Source organism: Hermetia illucens, chromosome 4 (assembly GCF_905115235.1).
Source record: "Hermetia illucens chromosome 4, iHerIll2.2.curated.20191125, whole genome shotgun sequence".
Taxonomy (NCBI): domain Eukaryota; kingdom Metazoa; phylum Arthropoda; class Insecta; order Diptera; family Stratiomyidae; genus Hermetia; species Hermetia illucens.
In genome coordinates, this window is record NC_051852.1 from 130,986,332 (window position 1) to 131,010,211 (window position 23,880).

A 23,880-nucleotide genomic window follows, 5' to 3' on the forward strand; every position below is an offset into this window, starting at 1 on the left:
GTAAAACATTCGCTACCTGTGCCATTGATCTTTGCTTCCGTTTAGCGCTCATCTGGGTTCGCGATAGAGTGCCTGTCGGGGTTGAATCCAAGCTTGATTCGTTGCTGTCGACAGTTCAAAGCTTACTTGCCACATAATTTCTTTGGGATGGGGCTATATCTTAAGTACGTACCCCGTCTTTTTGCCTAATGGGCTACGACTATTCTTCTTGATCAGCACTGATTATCTGAGCTTTGCTCAAATTGCGTAAAAAATGGACCAGTGGAGTTCACTTTAAGAGTATTTTTTTGGCAAAGGAGTCTTGGTGTGTCCTAGCTAACCTCCAAAATCATAAATAAACGGACGATAAATGCGGAAAGCAATCCACATGAATTTCCAGCACAATAAAGCTATAACCGCGACAGTCATGCGAGTGTTTGGATATAGGCTTATCCAGGAACCTTGGCTAGTCAACGAGAGGATAGTCGGGCACGGGGACATAGGAGATTCAAAGGAGGAGAATTCAAACAGTACCACCAAATGGCTTTATTTGCAGTGGCTTAATGGTAGCGAGGATTGCTTAGTGCTGTCACAACTGCTATCTCTAGAGTGACAGCCACCACTTCGTATGATAATTTGTCCTATCATCTCTGTTTATCTCTATCTATAGGGCCTTCTAGTAGACGAGCTACCGGGCTTACCGGCTGTTTATGACATGTGCAATGCGGAGACAAAATGCCAAGAAGGTGTCTTCATTTCACACAGCCTTGACTGTCTCGCACTACAGATGCCACGAAGAACACCCGTGCTTTTGTAGATGCTGTTGAATCAGACACTCTTGGAACTCGTGATGAAAGGAGGGGCGACGCTTGCTGCGTATAGGCTTCAATGGGACGGCATGTGGCTGCTTGTAGTATATAGGCATAGCAGAGTCCCCCATGTAAATCCAACCTTATAGATGGGGAATGATGTTACGTCACTTATTAACTGCTTCGAATCCTAGCTCGAGACCATGATAATTAGGGAGAACCTAAATCAGAAGTAATAATCATCTGAGGGGCCATCGCACATCCTCAAACCAGGTTTAAGATTGGATGGCATAGTTGGCAACAGAGTTGACGTCCTTTCCCACGGCGCTAACTAGTAGTCGCAGCAGCGGTCAGAAGTGGAGATAATTTGAGTGCTCTCGAGATAGTGGACGCATTAGCGATGAAACACGAAACGCGACAAAAAGAGGGATAGGAAAAATAAATCAGCTGAGAAAAAGGATTTGGTAGGAAATTTGAAAAGTGAACTGAGGAAGCCAGAAATTCTCAACAGTGTGTTGGTGGAAAAGTGGTGGGAATGATTCAAGGTAGATAGGTCCAGCGCCGATAGAAGCTTCGTTTGATAGGTCAGGAAACCTTATTTGTTCTTTCAAGTGCAACAACCTAAAATTTCCCGCTAGGGGTTTTTTTGCGGGGACCCTTTTTTGTACCCAGTGTAGAAAGTATGGACACGGTGGGGGATTCTTCACAGCAGGAAATCATCTCAGCAGGGAGGATGGCTGGTTTTTCCTAACCAGAGTAGGACGAACATAGGCTTCGTAAGTACTTAGTGGAATTGGTCTTGAGAAAAACGAGTAATCGCCGCTTTTGAAAGCGAGAAGTTAGACTATGTGGTCCTGAGGGAAATTTCTTATGCTAAAGTTGAGTGGAGTGTGCGTCCTGGTTGGGATTGCAGAAGGAGTCTGTGCAGAAGGAAGGTTGCCGTGTCTTTTAATAGGGAGGGAAGAGAGTTCTTGCATTCTTTTCCTGATCTTGAATTCGGCGCTGCATAGGCGCATTTCTCAGGTCGGGCAAGATGAACAGAATTTAGGGTACGATGAAATGGTATATGTGTAAGAGGGCCATAATAGATTGTGTTCCAGGGATTTCACCAGTAACGGATGATAAGCAGCAAGTGGCTATGGTTTGTCCATGTGAGAGGCAGGAATGAATCAAAATACTGAACTGGAGGAAGAAATGGTTGGTCTTGAAAGAAATATAGTTACGGGTGTTGTTTGGAAGGGACGTGTGTGAGGATGATAAGGAGATTGCGAGGTTAGTCAGCAAAGTTAAAGCGAGTTCAGTAAAGTGGAAATTAAGCCAAAGGTTTACAAGTGAGGGAGGCTGATATAAGAGTATATTCGAAAGCAGTTTTAGTACATAGGGTTCAAAGAGTAGACACTTAGATGCTCTTGGAGTCGACATAGTGTTAAGTCCGAGGAAGGAAAGAGTTGTGAAAACGGCTGACTCGTTCAAGGACAGAAGAGTTCGTTTTTAACAAGAGGTGATGCCAGATGTGTTTCTAGGTGAAGCTATAGCGAAGTAGGACGCTATGACTTTTGTGGGACTGCTAAATAGGAATCAACTGAAACCCGGATTCAGTATTTTAACGGATTCTGCGCTTTATAACTCAGAAGTTGCAAGAAGAGGGTGGGATGGCAAGTTTGAAGAATCTTAGAGAAAACTTGGAGCTATCGAACACGCTCAACGTGGAGAAACGAAATGGTGTCATTTAATTCTGCTGTGAGTTTGATGGTATACTCATGCTTCCGAGGGAAAAGTTTACGTTTATTCTTGTTGAAATTTTTGTCATACTGCTGTTACCAGGTGCGAAGCAAATGAACGTCCATTACTATCAGCAAATAGTTGAAAGGGGGTAAAAAAAATTTTCCGGTTATGTGCGAATTTTAGGGATATTAATACTGAGCTCGTCTTCCGGCTTACCCCTTACCGAGGATAGACGAATCCGTAATGAAATTGGTAATGGTTGCTTGCACGGTAGGATTGATTACAAATGAGAGGCACAGGGAAAACAGCCTTAAGTTTTCTTTACTAGCATCTGTAGTCTAAGGAATAGTCATTTGTGATCAAAACAGTAAGGTTGTAACGGATCACAAAGTGTTTAGTGTCCTATATCAACAAAACGTTAACGTTGCAACGAAAACTGCCGGAGCATGATTTGAAGGCTATTTACATATTGGGAACTTCAGTAGGCAATGTAGATGCCTTAAGTAGAATATTAAGTGGTGACCACGAGGATATTGAGTTGGATATTTGTGTGGCGGCGACACGCTCATAGTGCAAGGCGATTCAGACGGTGAGGTCGTCTCGAAGATTAGCCTAACCCATCAAGCCCCCAATAAGGGCGCGCGGGAGATAGAGGCCTTCAATGTTGGTTGGTTGGCTCTTCGGGACTATCATGATCCCACGTTCGAAGGCCACCTGGGTGCGGGTCAGACAAGATCCAGGAGATCAGAAGATTCTTCAAGTAGCGTGGATTGAAGAATGGTGTCCACAAGTACCTGTCGAAGTGGGGGAAATGTCCATGGAATAAAAACCATCGGAAAATCAAAATCAAATCGCTGTGCTTAAGGCTGTGGCCAGAAAACCTTATGAAGCAGGTGATAACTATATTCTGTCTATGATGGACAACTTGATCTAGTTTGAGGACTTTTTATCCATTACGTTGCCCCAGCCAATTGTGACTGACCACACTGCATCCTTAGGCTAACTTTGTAGGAAGTTAGCATTTTACGCTGGGAAGCTATCTGTGTTGCTTTGGGAATTGTAAATTCTAGGATTGAAAGGTGTAGCTAAGGTCTTTGGCTTTTGCTTTTGAAAGAGATTTTCAATAACCAGTTGTACTACCAGCGGTTGGGCAGTGAATTTTAAGTACAAGTCGTTGAACCATGTGAGATTGCATACGAGGTAAAATTCGCTTCTCAGGGAGGCTTAACAAACGTGTAATGGATTTAACTTACTTGGGGTCATTTCTAGTGGGGCAAGTGCATTCACTTAAATTAAGTTTTAAAATTATATTTTATTAACTAAGTAACATAAAAATCGTTTTTTGGCTTGTGTGTTGTTGACGGGAATGAGCGGTGAACCACCAACGGGTGGCATATCAGACCGGCCCCCCACCACAAGGCCTAGGGGCACTCGGATCCCGAAATAGGGAAAAGGGGGAAAGGGTGCCCGCCATTAATGTTTATGAATTAGGCGGTAGAGATTTAGCCACTCTACTTAATGGGAGCACGGGGCTCTCGAATTTTATTATCAAAAAGACGGGGGCCGAGAGAGTCCAAGTCAAATGTAACAAAATAGCAGATTACAAGAAAGCACCGGAGGTCCTCGAGCTAGTGAAGGCTCCCCACTTCACCTACACTCCAAAGGAAGAGAAGGTGCAAACGTTCCTTCTGAAAGGCTTGGATGCGGAGGAGGAGTCCGACTAGGTGCTCAAAATGCTCCGGGAGACGGGAATTGAGGTCAAGTTCCTCTCAGTGTCACACTTTAGTACGAGCAGGTCCGTTTTGGAAAAACAAATCCTGCCGCACTTCCTCACGCAGATAAGCCCGGAGAGCCGGTGAAGCGATCTAATCGGCATCAGGTCGCTTAATTACCAAGCCATTCGTTTTGAGCGCCTGCTGAGGGGCGAAATAGTCCAGTGCCGAAGATGCCAGCGCTATGGTTACTCGGCGTGAACTGTCAAATGAACTTGCAATGTGTAAAGTGCGGGAAAGGCTATACCGCAGCCGAATGGTCGCTGACTAAAGCAGAGGGCATGGAAAAAACCTTCTGCGTCAACTGCAGAAGCGGAGGGCATCCAGCTTGGTACCGTGGATGTTCGGCATACCGCAATATTAAGGTCACAAGGCAGCAGGCGTCAAGATCGACGAATTCCCAATGGCGGAAGAAGTTAAAGTGTATTTCACCAAGCGATTCAGATTCCATGTTTACAAAGATAAATATGTTATTCCGGAAGAAGTCATAAGTAACTGTGCCAAGAATTAAAGTCGGTGGTAGCGAGATACAATACCTCATTGACTCAGGTATAGACACCAATAGTGTAACTGCTGATGCGCAAGGTAATTACATCGTGATGGATGATGCTCTGAAACTCGAACTTATAGGGGAGCACTTTGTATCTGTGCATCGGTCCAGAACGAACTTAGAGCGAACGCGACTTGCGGAAATTGTAGAACGAGATGCCCACAATTTCAAATATAGCCTGAATGGCACTACAGTTCTCCAGTTTAGCTCTGCGTTGCAGGCTGATCTCATATCGAGTGATAATTTGCTTGATTACTTTGTCTCATGTGTGGATTTAATTTCCATATTTAGAAGGGTAAACAATTAGAGATCATCCGGTATGGATGGCACTCCCAACGTGGTCCTCAGGCATTAACCAGATATTGCCATCCGTAATTATTGCATTTTGTTCAATAATTTTTTGAACAATTCCTTCTTCTTTCAGGACAATGAAAGCCCGAGTGTTCCCGATTTTTAAGAGAGGGAAGAATTCATTCAGTCCTAAGAGCTACCGCCCTATCAGTTTGCTGCCGATCATCAGCAAGGTGTTTGAGGTTTTGGTATTGAAAGCCTTGAACGGGCATATCAAGAAGAAGAAATTATTGTCGAATGCGCAATTCGAATTTCGATCTGGGCATTCGACAATACATGCAATAACGAAGGTAACGTCTAATATTTGCTGGCGGATTAACAGTGGTGAGTACGTAGGCGCTTGCTTTATAGACATGGAGAAGGCCTTTGATACCGTTTGGTTGGATGGACTGATTTTCAGGCTCCTGAAGAATGAGTTGCCCAGCCATCTCGTAGCGATGATGTGTAGTATGCTGTATGGCAAGTGCTTTACCATTACGGACGGAAATCTCACTGTTAGTAAAGAATTTCATGTTCTGAATGGATTACAGCAAGGGACAGTGACTGCGCCTACACTTTTCGCAGTATTTGCCGGCGAATTACTCAACTGTTTCGAGTTTAATAAATCTCCTAAAAGGTCGTTGGTTGCCTTTGCTGACGATCTGATAGCCTATACGGCACACAAGAAGGCAACTGAGGTGCAAGTTGAACTTCAGAAGATGTCCAAAGATATTAAGTTCTTCACGAACAGTTGGCGGATGAAAATCAATGCGCAAAAGTGTGAAAGGATTCTGTTTCGAAATTCCTTGGTGTACGTCAGTAGGAACTTGAAAAGGTATTGGAGAGATTTCCACATTGTCGCGAACGAGGATAGTTCTGAGCGCATTTCTCATAAGAAGTGTGTGAGATACCTGGGTGTGCGTTTTGACGAGCGTCTCCAATTCAAAGAACACGTTAAAGTGGCACTAGAAAGGGCTCGCAAGGCACTTATGTCTCTTCGAAGACTATGCTCCACATCTTTGCCGGAAGGTTAAGATTATTTGCTATCTTCCTTTGGTTAGACCAGTGCTCACCTACGGGTATCTTATCTGGTTTAGTTTGAGTGCTCGCCAAATGGAGAAAATAAGGATCTTTGAAAAGAAATGTCTGCGTGCTTGCATGGGGCTTAATAGGACTGCTTCGTCAAACTATGAGCATTATGTAACTAATGAGGTGATGTATGCAGCTGCTGCTGTGCCGAGAAGATTGATTGATTTGGAACCATATAGTGCGATCTGTTTCGCATGGCCAGGACCCTTGGGTTTCGCAGCCGTTCTACCATCATTTGGGTAGAACGGCTATTTCGAGAAAACTCTGACGACAGTCTTCATTCCTCCTGAAGCGTTTGTGTATTCTGACAGGAATGGCCTAATTCTTGATTCTGCTGGGGATCTGCTATGTATCATATACATAAGCGGGCCACGGACAAAAGGATAGAAACTTGACTGTGGTGGCTCCGGGATTCGACTGGAGATACTCCAGAGTGAGAGCAATTGATATTAAGCGGCATGAAAAAGAGAAATCCCTAAATCCTAAGTAAGTTTGGATAGATCTTCACAGATATCAACTTAGGTCACCCACCGTCCGTTTGGATGATCAGCCTAGTATTGATTTCAAAGTTGTGTCTCAAAACCGACATCTTCAATATAGTAAGGTCTACAGATCCCACGAAGGTAGAGCACTTCAAGACCGTGCCTTATTGTATCCAAGGTAGAAGGTTTAATGGATAGTCTGGTTTAGCAAATCATCGTATTATTTTCCTAAAAAGGATATTACCATAGCTTCAATTCCTGATCCTTGCCACACTTTCTTGGTCGGTGCATGCAGAGAATGGAAATGGAAGCCACGTCAGTGCCTCAGCGAAAGTGAACGTTCTTAGTCCTATTTAGTCAAAATTCATATAAAGCGATAGTCCGACCTGTACACCAAACGTATTGAAACTTGAAGCTCCTTAGAAACAGGAAAGACATAGTCTAGTCTTTACATAGGAGTACAGCCCAGAATATGTTCATGTATTTCACCCCCTTTCACCCACCGTAACCCTCTGTTCTGCTTCTCCTTTTTTCGCTGACAGCTGGATCTTCCAATGTACACAGTATATACCCCTTCAGGTTATTGGATATATATTTCATGTATTTTTCACACCTTGATTACTGACACCCTCTCCGGCAGAAGAAGGTTTTTCAATGCCGACTTGACTCCATTTCATTTTACAAAATGAATTCAATATTAATTGGACCGTTTTCATATGCATGAAAACATAACATTCTCACAGCAAGGACGAAGTTTTTTTCCATAATGGACCTCATATCCTCCTTTAATGAAAGGGTAAGCTTTACTGACAGCATGCTCCCCCAGGTGCAACAAAAAAAAAACGAAAAAAATCACAACCCGTCCACAATTTGTATTCATTAATTCTTCCAATATCCTTCGTTGATTTAATTAAAATCTGAATTTCAAATGACTTTTAATCGAATTCCATTTGTTTCTTAATTTAAAGCGAACCCGTCGTCACCAATGACATCCCCTGCCACCCTTAATGCAAGAGTTGTCTTGATTTACATGGGAAACTCCTTGACCCTCTTACCAACTCTCCCAGGCGTGATATGGAAACGACAGATGAAAACAAGATGGAAATCAATTCACCTTCCATCTTTTTATCTATCCACTGGAGAAAATCTGATGATTGAACAATTTTGAATCTGTTACGTACTAAATGCATTTTTAAACGACATGCGGGACGATAATGAAGGGAAATGAATGGTAAAATCACATTTGACTATTTCACATTGCAAATCTGATTTACTTTTCGAAATGGAAATATAGCAAGTGCGCCGTGTCCTTCTATGAGGAGGACAGTGGACGGCAGAGTTGTGTGAAACTGCATAATGGAGGGAAACCTAATTTTCCATTTGAATGGATTTTCGGTATCCATTCACGGTTCATTTGAATGACTGAGTGAATTCTTTTTCAAAAGGTCCCAGTTTCGAAGAGTTGTGACGACGTGACGTGAATTTGGGGAGTATCTGGTGTCAAGTGGATGGCAAAGGATATTAATGAATGCGGAATTATGCGTGCATATGTTAAGGTCGTTTGCCGAGAAGTAAAGTGTATTAGCATAAATTCATATATGCGGGTATGCCTTGGTGACTTCCAGGTGGAAGTGGTCTGTTTTGGGAGCGGATTTAATATATTTCGAGGCTTGCACATGTAAACAATTCCCCTCGATAATCCTTCATTTTCTTCCAATTTTTTCCTTTTCTGCCCTCCCTCCCCACCCAGCACTCATTTCCCCTTCCTTACATCGATCTGTTTACACTTTACTCGATGCTTCTTGATAGGTCTACACATTTTTGAACTATTTTAGATACGATGACCTGTTAGATTGAGAACCTTGGCTTCATTTGTGTTTACCTCTAGTTTGACTCTACTTGCCTTCTTGTCAATTTGAATTCATTTGATCAAAGAGTCCAGGAGAGAGCAGAGAATGAGGACGGGCTTACCGGTAGAGTAGGCTGACATTTGTAGAGAACGGACGTGTCTACAAATTGATATTATTAATAAAAATAATTTAAAATTGAAATTAAATTAACTTTTATCAAGAATATAAAAAGATATTTATATTACTTAATTAATAATATATAATTTAAAACTTAATTGAAACTAATTTACTTTTGAGTTATTATCTAAGTTACTTTTCCTTAAAAAGTTTTGAGAAAAAATTCGTTTTTTTTTTTTTGCTTGGCGGGAATGAGCGGCGAACCGCCGGCAGGTGGCGGACCAGACCGGCCCCCCACCATAAGGCCTAGGGGCACTCGGATCGGTCGTGGAGTCCGCAACGAGGAGGATCCAGACTTGAAAATAGCCAAAGTGAGGATAGCCAATCTTGAAAGGAGAAATGGCGAGCTGGCGAAGACACTCGAAGATTTCAAAAAGCAAATGACAACATTGATAAAAAAAAATGAAAAGCTGACAGAGCAGCTAATGGCTGGGGAGGCGGGCCCGCCGTCTCCAAAGGTAGCCAGAAAAAAGGTTAAGCTATCTTCGACTACTTTTGCAGTCATGGAGGAACCGGGCTGCCTTGAGGGCGAACAAGTTCTCGACAGCGAATCTGTCCGTATGGAGGACATAGAGAGCAGTAAAGCAGACGATACGAGAGTCGGCGACAACGGTGGCGATGGAAATGTTCCAGAAGAGGATGCTAACCAGGCAAGTTGCAATAGTGAATATGGAAAATTGGGTGAGTTTTTGGTCTATGTTTCCAAAAAATTAAAGAAAAAAAACAAAACTCAAGAAAAAATATTAAATAATGTTAAAAATAATGCAAGTTCGAGTGAAAATTTAAAAAATAATGCAAGTACGAGTGAAAATTTAAAAAATGGTCCGACTGGGGATACAATTAGCACCCGAAATAAAGAAAAGGGGGAAAGGGTGCTCCCCATTAATGTTTATAAATTAGGTGGTAGAGATTTAGCCACTCTACTTAATAGGAGCGCGGGGCTCTCAAATTTTGTTATTATGATAAAAAGACGGGGGCCGAGAGAGCCCAAGTCAAATGCAATAAAATTGCAGATTACAAAAAAGCACGGGAGGTCCTCGAGCGAGTGAAGGCTCCTCACTTCACCTACACTCCAAAGGAAGAGAAGGTGCAAACCTTCCTTCTGAAAGGCTTGGATGCGGAGGAAGAGCCCGATGAGGTGCTCAAAATGCTCCGGGAGACGGGAACTGAGGTTAAGTTCCTCTCAGTGTCACGGTTTAGTACGAGGAGGTCCGTTTTGGAAAAACAAATCCTGCCGCACTTCCTCGTGCAGATAAGCCCGGAGAGCCGGGGAAGCGATCTGATCGGCATCAGGTCGCTTAATTACCAGGCCATTCGTTTTGAGCGCCTGCTAAGGGGCGAAATAGTCCAGTGTCGAAGATGCCAGCGCTATGGTCACTCGGCAGTGAACTGTCAAATGACCTTACGATGTGTAAAGTGCGGGAAAGACCATACCGCAGCTGAATGTTCGCTGACTGAAGCAGATGGCAAGGAAAAAACTTTCTGTGTTAACTGCGGAAGCGGAGGGCATCCGGCTTCGTACCGTGGATGTCCTGCATACCGCAATGTTAAGGTCACAAGGCAGCAAGCACCGAGATCGGCCCAAAAAACGAAGGTGTCAGCGGCGTTGGATGGTACCGTCCCTTCGGCACCAATCGTCTCGGGGATCCCATTTGCAGAAGTAGTTCGACAAGGGGGAGCTAAGAAGCCCCAACAAGATGCAAGTGGCGGGATGAACACTATCCTCAATAAAATACTAACCATGTGTGAAAACATGCAGCATACGCTACACGTACACAATACAAAAATAAATAGCATAACAGAATATTTAGACAAACAGTATGCCCGCTGCTAGGTCTGCAGTCACAGCGGTACCACTGGATGGTCTCCGGATCATCGCGATTAATGTGAATTCCATCGTAGGAATCCATCGAAGAGCGGAGCTCCTTTATTTCGTTGCCAGACAACAGCCTGACATAGTCTTGATTTCAGAAACCCACCTCAATCCGAGGCATTCGATAACATTCAAGGATTTTGAATTCGTGAGGAACGATAGACGAAATTGTGATGGGGGAGGTGGTACCGGAATACTTGTGGGTCGCCATTATCGTTTCAGGCATATTAATAGGCCTGAATTTGAAACCTTTGAGTGTATCGAAGTCTCATGTATTCTTTTTTCACTGCCTAGAGGAGGGAATTTATACATTCTGTCAGTCTATGCAGTGGGAAACAACCGAGCCAAGTTCAGGGAGGAATTCCATTCTCTGTTTACGATACTCGAACTGAATAGGCTGCATAATTACTATATTATAGCTGGCGACTTGAATGCTAAGCATACCTCGTGGCTAAACGCCACAAACAATCCCAGAGGGGTATTCCTCAAATCTTGGATAGAGCAATACCAGATAGAGTATAAATGCGAATTATATGGGTCAGAGAGTCCAACCTGGCCCAGGGCAAATTCCTATCTGGATTTGTGCATTGCTGACGCGCGCTTGAATTTTAATTTTAGGAATCCTCAACGGAAACTACAGACTCTTCCTTACGATAGCGATCATAACGCTATTCTTATTGAAGTTCTGTTTGATGGACGAAGAGTTCGCCTTCTGCCGATGGACAGTGGCGTCCACAGGCTGAACTTTAAACAAACAAATTGGAAGAAATTCCAAGAGAGGTTTATTCGGGGATATCGAGAGGAATGCCCACCTCTTGATGGGGAAAACGATAGTACAATTGCACCAGGTGACAGGAACTTGAGCAACGAGGAAATACTTCAGTATCTTCTCAAGCTGGAGAACTTGACGCTGGAAACAATTGAACAAGTCGTCCCTAAAATTAAACCTCGCAATAATATGGAAGGATATGAAACTGCAGCCATAAAACGGTTGAAAAAAGTGAAAAGCCTTCTGCTCACTCGCGTCAACAAAATCTATCGGAGATATGGGGATTATCATCATCCCATATTGGTTGAGTTCAAATCACTTCTAAAGATCGCGCGGGATCTTATCCGTCAACATTACATAAATGAAGTGAACTCCCAGTGGCGGGAGAAGTTAAAGGGTATTTCACCAAGCGATCCAGATTCCATGTTTACTAAGATAAATACGTTATTCCGGAAGAAGTCACGAATAACTGTGCCGAGAATTAAAGTCGGTGGCAGCGAGATACAACACCTTATTGACTCAGGTATAGACACGAATAGTGTAACTGCTGATGCGCAAGGCAATTACATCGTGATGGATGATGCTCTGAAACTCGAACTTATAGGGGAGCACTTTGAATCGGTGCATCGGCCCAGAACGGACTTAGAGCCAACGCGACTTTCGGAAATTGTAGAACGAGATGTCCACAATTTCAAATATAGCCTGAACGGCACCACAGTTCTCCAATTTAGCTCTGCGTTGCAGGCTGATCTCATACCGAGTGATAATCTGCTTGATTACTTTGTCTCATCTGTTGAGTTAACTTCCATATTCAGAAGAGTAAACAATAAGAGATCATCCGGTATGGATGGCATTCCCAACGTGGTCCTCAGGCATTTACCAGACATTGCCATTCGTAATTATTGCATTTTGTTCAATAATTTATTGAACAATTCCTTCTTTCCAGGACAATGGAAGAAAGCCCGAGTATTCCCGATTTTAAAGAGAGGGAAGGATTCATCCAGCCCTCAAAGCTACCGCCCAATCAGTTTGCTGCCTAACATCAGCAAGGTGTTTGAGGTTTTGGTATTGAAAGCCTTGAACGGGCATATCAAGAAGAAGGAATTATTGCCGAACGCCCAATTCGGATTTCGATCTGGACACTCGACAATACATGCAATAACGAAGGTAACGTCTGATATTTGCTGGCGGATTAACAATGGTGAGTGCGTAGGCGCTTGCCTTATAGACATGGAGAAAGCCTTTGATACCGTCTGGTTGGATGGACTGATTTTCAGGCTCTTGAAGAATGAGTTTCCCAGTCACCTCGTAGCGATGATGTGTAGTATGCTGTATGGCAAGTGCTTTGTTATTACGGACGGAAATCTCACTACTAACAGAGAATTTCATGTTCTGAATGGATTACAGCAAGGGACAGTGACCGCGCCTACACTTTTTGCGATATTTGCCGGCGAATTGCTCAATTCTTTCGATTTTAATAAATCTCCTAAAAGGTCGTTGGTTGCCTTTGCTGACGATCTGATAGCCTACACGGCGCACAAGAAGGTAACTGAGGTGCAAGTTGAACTTCAGAAGATGTTCAATGATATTAAGTTCTTCACGAACAGTTGGCGGATGAAAATCAATGCGCAAAAGTGTGAAACGATTCTGTTTCGAAATTCCTTGGCGTATGCCAGTAGGAACTTGAAAAGGAATTGGAGAGATTTCCACATTGTCGCGAACGAGGATAGTTCTGAGCGCATTTCTCATAAGAAGTGTGTGAGATACCTGGGTGTGCGTTTTGACGAGCGTCTCCAATTCAAAGAATACGTTAAAGTGGCACTAGAAAGGGCTCGCAAGGCACTTATGTCTCTTCGAAGACTATGCTCCACATCTTTGCCGGAAGGTTAAGATTATTTGCTATCTTACTTTGGTTAGACCGGTGCTTACCTACGGGTGTGCTATCTGGTTTAATTTGAGTGCTAGCCAAATGGAGAAAATAAGGATCTTTGAAAGGAAATGTCTGCGTGCTTGCACGGGGCTTAATAGGACTGCTTCGTCAAACTATGAGCACTATGTAACTAATGAAGTGATGTATGCAGCTGCTGCTGTGCCAAGAATCGATACAGTTATCGTCAGATTGATTCGGAATCATATAGTGCGATCTGCTTCGCATGGTGAGAACCCTTGGGTTTCGCAGCCGTTCTACCCAAATGATGGGTATTTCGAGAAAACTCTCACGACAGGCTTCATTCCTCCCGAAGCGTTCGTGTATCTTGACAGGAATGGTCTAATTCTTGATTCTGCCGGTGATCCGGTTATGTATCATATACATAGGTGGGCCACGGACAAAAGGATAGAATAATAATAATCGTTGGCACGACAATCCATATTGGATCAGGGCCTTGAAGTGTGTTAGAGCACTTCATTCAAGACCGTAACGGTACACTACAGAACACTGTAGGAGGCAATGTGGTCAGCATTACGCTCGCCCGAGATTATTACCCTAATTTAATTCAGGTACTCATTCACAGCTGAGTCGACTGGTATCCGACGTCAAATCACGATACAAATCCCACTGCCGCCAGCGAGATTTGAACCGCGACTTTCCGTACGATAGCCTTGTGCTCTAACCACTCAGCTATCCGGACACAAAAAGGATAGAATACCTCCGGAATTTGACAGTGGGGGCTCCGGGATTCGACTGGAGATACTCCAGAGCGAGAGCAATTGACATTAAGCGGGATGAAAAAGAGAAATCTTGGTATTGGTGGCTGCGGGATGCCGGTTAGCGGTGGCCGTGCTCAGTCCTGCCATTTGTTTCTTGGTGGGGCTTTGTAAATATGTATACATTGAACGGGTGCTGATTTTGTCTCCAGTTGTAACTTATAAATACATACGTTATTATTCTTTGTTTTTATGTATGGATGTTATTTTAAAAAAAAAAAGAAAAAATGTGTAATATAAAATCTATAATTATGATAGTTTTAAGAACAATAATTTAAGTTAAAAGTGTCTTTTGAAGCGATCAAATATTTATTATTACTTTTTATATTTCTTTATTTGCCACTAAGGCCAAGTGAATTCTGTCGGGTTTTTGACCATTTCCCGACAACTTATTGTAAAATTAGATTTTCATTTCTTACTGTTTCTCTTCTCTGTCTGTAAATCGTTATTCAAAAATTTTGAGAGCCCACAGTGGCCATTAGATTTAAGTTATTTTTGTTATTTTAAAAGATTGTTTTTTATTGTTCATTTTTCCAATCTATATACTATTGTTACTTATTTCTTAAAAATAAAAATGATTTTAAAAAAACAAAAAACAAAAGCTTACCGGTAGAGATCTTTGGTTGGTACTAGGAATGTACATACGCTGCTCGACAATGGTCTCGGGGTCCCCCAAAATGTTCATTTTCGCCAACATGAGCCAGAGTTTCAGCGTTACAAACTGGACATTCCTGGGCTAAGTAAGGTTATATGGTGGGATTTTGGAGAGTGTGTCCGAATAGCTCAGTGGTTAGAGCACTGGGTTGTCATACGGAAGGCCGCGGTTCAAATCTCGCTGGTGGCAGTGGGATTTGTATCGTGACTTGACGTCGGATGCCAGTCGACTCAGCTGTGAATGAGTACCTGAGTCAAATCAGGGTAATAATCTCGGGCGAGCGCAATGCTGACCACGTTGCCTCCTACAGTTCACTGTAGTGTACCGTTACGGTCTTGAATGAAGTGCTCTAACACACTTCAAGGCCCTGATCCAATATGGATTGTTGCGCCAACGATTATTATTATTATTATTCTGGAGAAAACCTCTCTTCTACTTGGGACATTGTGATATTGTTCTCCAGAAAGTCTAAGCTACGGGTATACGAGTACTATGAAAAATTTCATGAAGTTCAGCATATAATACGTCGTGGTAAAAGAAAATTTATAATTGCGCTGCTGTACAGGCGATAAGTTCGAAACCGCAAGACAAGTACCATGACGATCTCAAAAACTCATGACAACTGGGATTCGAAACTTGGGTAAAGATATTGACAGGTTGGCACTCTACGCCCTCAGCTGTCCCGCTGATTTCTTTACTTAATGGCTCTTATCACGTGAATTAAATTCTTGGGATGGTCCACTACTTGCTACGTAAAGTGCAGATTTTGTTTTTCATACAGGGTTCTTGGTTACTTTCATTTCCTGCGCAGGAAGGGCTCTGTTTAAATTACTATACATTCTGAACTCGGATTAACACTGAAAGAATTAGACCGCACAGACATCAATTGCTGACATCAACGCTCTTCGAATTTTGGGCGACAGTTCCGATCAAAACTAGGACATATTGAAAAATCGGGGAAACTCGCATTGCACTCTTTTTTTAAATCGTCTATGCAATGGTCAAAGGACAGTATAGGTCCCAGGGCGAAACGTGCATTGGTACCCACAAGGGAGCACAAAACCTGTGAATCGCCTGCTGAACCAACATCAATAGCTCTATTACCAAACCCAATCTCTACCTCCACGTGGTGATCGCTGGGAGTTCTTTCTTAACGCAAAGTTGCAGACGGAGAAGGATGAAGGCGAGTCTCCCTCCAGATGGGAAGTTGGGTAGGGGTGACACTACCACCTACACGGAAAACGACCTGTTATAAAGCTACAAAAGGAGCCTTGGACTGCATTGAATATACAATGACGAACCCGGCAACGCCAACGGAAAAACGATTTGCACATTTTCGCATGGAACGTGCGTTCCCAATACAGACCGAAACCTGCTCAGCAGCTAGCTGATACCCTGTCCCAATATAGGCCTGACATTGCTGCAAGAGATGCGCTGGACAGGGACCATTTTTCTGGAGAAGAGCCACTACACCATATCTTACAGTGGCCATCCAGTAAACCATGTGCTCGGAGTTGGTTTCTTAGTCAGCCAAAAAAAGAAACTTTCTCTGATCGGCGTTGAAAATATAAGCGAAAGGCTATGAACTGTGCTTTTGTGCGAGGCAAATTCAGAAATACAAACCTCATAAACGTTCATGCCCCTACAGAAGAGACTGTAGAGTCGGAGAAGGATACCTTCTACGAGGCAGTTGATCGAACCCTCGAAGACTGTACGTAGTATGATATAAAAATCATACTTGGAGTAGGGACGGAGCCCGTATTTAGGTGATACGTCGGCTCCCATAGCTTGCATAGGGATACCAATGAAATGGTTGTTGGGAGTACCTGATTTGCACGGAAAACCGTCCACAAACATACGTGGCCTCTCCAAACAGGACGACTTTTAATCAAATTGACCACGTGCTGATCGAACGCCACCACTTCTCAGCTTTGATAAATGTCAGAATATCACTATCTCGTCGGCATAGTGCTTCGAATTACGACACCACCTACAATCCGCTCTGACAATCAGGTGAGAGTTAATACTGAGCCATCCACAACAAAGCCCTCCGCGACATCAATAAGAGGAAAATGGATGCCTCAATAACCGCAGTCAACAGCGATCCTGGAGATGAAGCATCAACAAATGATCTTCACAACCACCTGAAGAACGTTATCATTGATACGGCCCCAAAGATACTTGGCCCCAGCCGCAAAAAAAGTCAGAACGGCTGGTTTGACGATGAATGTAAGCTAGCAACGGAACGGAAGAATGCTGTATACCGAGTAATCTTGCATTCTCAAAGAACGCGGGGACGCGCGGAGACTTACCAAGAACTCCGTCGAAAGGAGAAGCGACTTCACGGGTGGAAAAAGGAAGCCTGGGAGAACCAACAGACCTGTAAACTAGAAAAGTACAGGGAGCAACCGCACCAGGTGCGGAAGTTTTACCAACAAGTCAGCAGGATGAAACCTTATACACCTCGATGTTCATCCTGCGGAGACAAAGAGGGAAATCTGACTTCTGGCAGAATGGACATATTGGAATGATGGGTTGAACATTTTGATGATGGAAGTCCCGCCAACTGAAGACGACGGACAAATACTGCCACCACCAAGCATAGAAGAACAAGTCCGTGCAATCCATCGGCTTAAAAACCATGCTCAAAGTGTGGGAGAGCGAATCAATGCTTGACGATTGGCAATGAGACATTATCTGTCCCATACATAAAAAGGGGAATATCACGCAGTGCAGCAATTATAGAGGGATTACATTGTTGAGTACTATCTATAAGATATTCTCCGCTAGCTTGCTAGGCCTGATAGTCCCATACGCCCAGAACATCATTAGCCATACCAAAGAGGCTTCACTCCAGGTAAGTCAGCAACAGATCAGTTTTTCGCTCTACGGTAAGCGATAGCCGCCTATGACAACATAGCTAGGATGCAACTGTACACAGCTATGAGAGAATTCGGTATCCCGACGAAGTTGATAAGACTGACTGGGCTGACCCTGACTAATGTGCGAGGCCAGATAAAAGCAGCAGGATCACTGCGAAGAATTTTTGGCGCTCTACATGAGCATGGACGATTCCGTAGCCTATATAATGGCGAAAACTATTTCCGATAGTATGACCGTCTGTTTGTCGGTAAAATACGGCTCAAGAGGTTACAGTGGGCGGGTCACTTAATCCGTATGGATGAGGATGATCCAACCCGGAAAGTCTATAAGGGCAATATCTATGGTAGAAAAAGAAGATGATGCGATGGTGTAGGTTAGGACGCCAGACAGCTTTTAGGAATATCGAATTGGTGGACCTCGGCGTAAAACCGGGATGTCTGGAGGTCCTTATTAGGGCAGGTCTAGACCGGATACCGCTTGTGATGTGAATGCGCTTCGGAAGTGTGGCGTAAGGTGGAGTTGAAGTATGGCGAGCCCATTAGTGATAATCAAATTATATGAAAAGACGATCTCCCTGGAATCAAACACTTTGGCGGGTTATTTGACCACGCTGTGGGAAGTAAAATAAATCGTTTCAACATTCAGTTTATGTTACAGATATTTTATAATACATCGCCCTTTGTGCTTGGAAGGCGGTATTGCACAGCAGTGACTCATGACTTACAGATCCAAAGTAGCTAACTATCTATTCCGGGGGGGGACAATCTGCTTGAGAGTTTGCCAGTAACCAGAAGGTGCTTCTGAGCAGGAGTTTCTGAATCAAATTTGCGCATGATTATTTGGGGTATTTTTAAAAATGTTACAATGGAAAAACTCAGGGAGTCAAGTTGCTAACCTAGTAGTCGTAATAGAAATTGGTCAGGGTTGGGTTTGATATGGAGTGAGAACTTGAGGTTTATCCGGTCCATGAGGGTATCGTTTGGCAAGTAATGCTGAAAACATCCGCTAGTGACAACGTCGACCGGGCCTTGCATCAGCCGGTTCATCTTTTTTTTCAAAAGAGAAAATCGAACTACCCCTGTAGGAGCGGCTTATCATCAAGGGTAGATCCATATACTTCCCTGTCTCGGATGCTAGCTCATCAGACGTGTTGTATTTATGTCTGCTACCCAGCAGGATTGGTGACAGTGGATCCGGTTCTGAAACCCAAAAAGTCGAGGTTCGTCCAGGCAGAGAGACTTGATCCTAAGTATTCAGGCACCATTTCTATCGATTTCACATGGGAACCAGAATTCATTACGGGTGGATTTACTACGATTTTTTTTGTGCCAAACAAAGGAGGCCAGGACGCCAGACAGCTTTTAGGGATATAGAATTGGTGGACCTCGGCTCAAAATCGAGATGTCTTGAGTTCCTTATTAAGGCCGGCCTAGACCGGTACCGGTTGTTGTTGCGCCGTTGATAACGATGAAATAAGGGAGGAAGTTTAAGATTATTGTTACAGTTTGAAAACGCCAGTTGATATAACGGGTATCATAGATCAGCTGGTTGATGGACTAACAAAGAAAGTCGATGTTCAGGTACAAGATTCTGGAGTTTTCAGTGGAAGTCAAGAAATTATTGAGGAAAATTACAGCTAAGCATAATGAACTGTGAAATCTACGACCAACAAAGAAGTTAACGAAATTCGTGCGAAGGATGAGTAATGATGCTTTCAACATATTGTTGATTAACTAGACAGAATCCTCGGTCCTTATTCGATGACTGTAAGGCTCCAGACTGGACTAGTATTAAATCCTGCTGACTTAAAGCTGCGGTTTTAAGAAAAAGAAGTATTCCTTTTCTTCCGTCAATCGTCGTAACTAAATAGTCCAAGAATCTGCCGGTTAACAATCTCGCGGCTACGACCATGCTCATGGAAAATGGATCAGGATTCGTTTCTGGAATGTTTGCATGTTCCTTAGCAATGGCATCGACAGACCCTAAAACACTTTCTCTTGCGATAAATCCAGCGATATGAGTTCGAAATTGTGGGCATAAGTGAAGTGGGATGGTGGGACTTTGCAGAGTACTCCTCTCGTTCTTGTGGTTCTGCGCTTTTCAGCTCTGGAGAATTGTCTTGCGTTGTGGACTAGCGGAGGTTTCTGATACATAGATGCTTCTCATAGAAAACTATATCCAGTTTAGGAGAGGCTTCTTAGAAGCGAAATAGTGTGTAGTGAGGAATAATCGTCGAGGTGAGCTTCGGTATTACTTATTTGGGTATGTGATGACAAGGCATATTCTTGGTGACCGTACCAATGGATGATAGTTGATAGATCCTTTGACTTCTCCAACTTTCACAGTATGTTATCGGCGGCACATTGCTCGAGCACATATGGGAATCAACAGGCAGGGAATCATTAGATAGTCCCTTACCTGGCTTCTAAAATCCAATACCGGTCGTTTCCGAAATCCGCTTGTCGTCCATTAGTGAGAAAACTTTTTACTGCGCTAACTACACAAACTGTGAATAACTCGTCTGATAATTTTTCTGTTTGACGCGGGTGAAGCTGTCTACAACGTTCCAAAAGGGCATTATAAGACCTGGCCGATTGTAGAAATGTGTAGGCTGATCGAAGGAGCTGACAGTTTTGTTGATGGCTGAGAGCGGGAGTCAGCATCATGCGTTGGAGTTTGATCCCGTAAAAAGTACGAGAAGTGAAGCGTGGTGTTTGCCGTCTTAAAATTTAATTAATTTCCGCGACTTTGGTGGGGGAAGGAGATGGTCTTCCTAAAAACAACAATTTTCGTATCGTTTCTCGAATAACGAATGGTTTACGAGTGGTCATAAGTAAATTGACAGTCTTGTAAGGGACGTTAACGGTAGGGGATGATGGTCAAGATTCTGAATAGGGGTGTCTAGTCTGATTACGGCAACTGGAGGGGTATCTGCATACTTTCAGCTGTCGTAAACCCATTGCAGGTTATGCTACGCAGTAGAAGCTACTATCCCAGGAATGCCAGAAACTGGGTCGCGAAGAACGACAACTGGAGTTGTATCTAGATGCTTCCAGCTATCGTGAACACACATTCCATTCAATGGAAGCTACTATCCCAGAAGGTTCTATTGTTATCCTGCGTCTGAGTTGAACACTTTGCCTTTGAAGTCGTTGAAGGAGTGACAGTCAATAGACAGGAATGCCTCCATCTTCAAATAAATATCTCGTACTTTTAGTGTGTGCCAGTAGCCTTCTGAGATCGATCCTAAAATCGGAGTAAACTAGTTTGATTACTTTGAATTTTACTTCTTCGTGGGCGCGATTCTACTTGAAACATAAGGGGAAAATATGGGTCACGTGTCCGTACCCACTATGAGGCATCTGTTATGATATTTTACGCCACGCTCTTCCTGTGAAAACTGTGGCAATGCAGATACCTTATGAAGGGACTGGGTCTCTGTGGAAAATTTAACAGAACTCCGAGAATATGTTCAGCGCCGGAAAACATAAAGAAAAATCCAATTTGAAACTTCAGAAGAGCTTCAAGACTTTCGCATTTCATTCATAACCAGATGAAAAGTAACTTTCTGTTTTTTTCAATTACGCGGCCTTGCCTTGGAGTCTCCTTGGCGAGAACATATTCCTTCCCTCAATTACAGTCAATTTCAAGTTCATATGATTAATGATGCTTACAATATTTATTGATATTCCGTGGCAAGCGAGTACGTCTCTTCTATTTTACAGAAATAAAGCTCCCCAACTTCTCGAGATTAATGGACACATCCTTGGAGCTCCACTCGGCACGTGCATGGAACCGGGTTACTTATACCGAACGAAAGGTTCTTCTTTATTTTACTCCATTTACACGTAGTAGCGGGAATACATTTTCATTTTTCATAGGACGAATCATGATGCAAATTATCGTTTGGGTAATGAAACAGTTTCACGCGGATGGAACAATGGCATAAATAAAAAGGATAATGCCAAGGTAAGTAAAGGAAAGTCTATAGGATTGCGGCTGTACATGTGTACAAATTGTGATCCTTGTAAAGGCAGAATAACTAGAATGAGATTTCCCTTTTTTCCATTCCTGATGAATAATTCATGTATGAATTCTCTTTTTCGTTGTCGGCTTCAGGACGAATTTCAGGAGCAGAGTCGAGTTTGACATTTCGAGGGTGAAGTTGGAAGCTTATTATATTCAACTTTTTTTGCGTTAGATTGAAGATGAAAGGCTTTTCCTTAATGTGTCGAAAATGTGATGTATACGTCCCGTTAAATATGAAGCTGTGCCTGCTAGCTTCAGGTGCATAGTGTGGAAGTTTGGAGGAAATATTTAAAGGAGATGGCTCCAAACGTTGATTGCGTGAGGTAAGGATGCGTGCAGGAAGCAATCCTAGTGCCGAACGATTCTGCTCATTTATAACTCCCCATTACGGTGCACATAAACCGCTCACAAGGAATAGATAAATCTTATTACATCAAGCCTAAATTTCAATTTTAGTAGGGCAGCCTCCAGTGGGCCCAGGACGTGCATAGTACATACATACATAAATGATAAATGACCCCTAATGTACCACGTTAAGTAATGGTAGTAATCTCCTTTAGTGGTCAAACGGTTCACTAGATACAGGTGGAAACATCAATGATTAACGATGCGGAAAGATGTGAATATTTACACAAACACAAACACAGGAATACGTACATATATTACAAGGATATATACATAAAATTAGATGTTAGATACCTTGGCATTTGTGGCCCTGGTGTGTTAGACCATGTAGCAAAGTACCACAATGATCGCAAAATGTCGGGGCTATAAATGTGTAATTTTGCCATTTATGACAACGCCGGAATATCTGTATGGTATATAGAGCGAAAAGTTAAGAAGTTAGAGGGTAATATTTGGGCAAAATGAGATGTACAAGTAGTGAGGGTACGTGAATGCTGGTGCGTGTGGGTTTCCTTCACATATAATAATTTTGCTGGTTTACATTTGCACAGGACATCCTTGTGAAGAGGAAATTTACACAAACTATTTTATGAGGGGATGTGCTATGTTTACATTATACATATGAGCCTGGAATGTGGTACTTAAAATTACATAAAAGTTTCAAGCGAAGTATCCTTTAATCCTTAACCTGTGGGGGCTGAATTTCTGGCTTTCTCGAAATAGAACAGATTTTCGTACGAGAAATTTATCTTAACAGCTAACAAGCTTCCTTAAGACATTACTCTTGCATTCATTTAAATAAATATTCAACAGAAATCCCTACCTACACATATTCTACAGCATTCAATCTAAACCTACAGGAAAAATCTACCCTTTTTAATCATCTTATAAATCGTTACTCAGCAGACTGGGAGAGCATAGTAAAGTTACCACAGTTGTCTCAAACTCAATGTTCAAAAAGGCTTTAGAAAAGAAGAGGCGAGAGGAAAGGGGTGGGAGAATAGAAAGTACTCATCGAGACTTTTCATTTGATACCCCACATGACTATATTTGGTGGAAAAAATGTACACCCCCCTTTTGCATATATTGGAGGCCCCCCCCCCCCCCCTAAGTTCGACGTAGAATGATGTAACTCACTGTATTTGATAGTGTTCACTATACCCACCAAATTTGGTGCCAAGACCAACAGACCTGCGGGGATTGGCCAGATCTCCCCTTAGTTGTGACTCCGTTTGGGGAATTGGGGCATGCCTATCGATGTGTAAATATGTATTCATGTACTTTTCTTTTCGGACTGTTCAAGGTCTATTGTTTGTTCAACTCTGGTGCGTGAGCCAGAATGGCTATGGGAAGCAGAGAGAAGGAGAAAACTTACGGTGCAGGGGCTCGGAACCCAAGTACCCGCAGCTGCTGGGAGTAAGCAAGCGGGCTCTCGGCCGTCGATATCCATCGACCGCAGTGACTCAGTGGGGGACAACTTGGCCACCGTGGCATCTAATTCTATAAGCGATTTAGAGTTGGGGGAGGAGTTGTTAAAGCGAAGCAAGACCTTGCCAGGAACACCAATTACGAAGGCAAAAAATGATGAGTTGAAAGGAGATGGCTGCACGACTAAGGCGGTCTCGACACTCACGGCATTTGTCCAAGAGGGACGACCGCACACCGAGACCAACAAATTGACCCATTCAGGTGAAGCTCCTTAATTCTTTGATCCCTACCGACGCCAAAGACGCAAGATATAAAACGCAAAAAAGAATAATAAATGCTACGGGGGAAGGTGCGTTTAGAAGAAATAAT

At 43.0% G+C, this 23,880-nt stretch overlaps 1 protein-coding gene across 2 annotated transcripts in view; it reads right to left on the minus strand.

The window, feature by feature from the left end:
- The window catches only part of LOC119653887 (protein kinase C, brain isozyme), a 536,905-nt gene that overhangs the window by 52,407 nt on the left and 460,618 nt on the right, over positions 1 to 23,880 (minus strand). The window contains exon 4 of one of the 2 annotated variants that reach the window (XM_038059008.1): positions 22,378 to 22,489. The exons of the other annotated variant lie outside the window; for it this stretch is intronic. Within the exon in view, the coding sequence (XP_037914936.1) occupies positions 22,378 to 22,489 (112 nt within the window). The remainder of the gene's footprint in view (positions 1 to 22,377; positions 22,490 to 23,880) is intronic. 2 annotated transcript variants of the gene reach the window in all.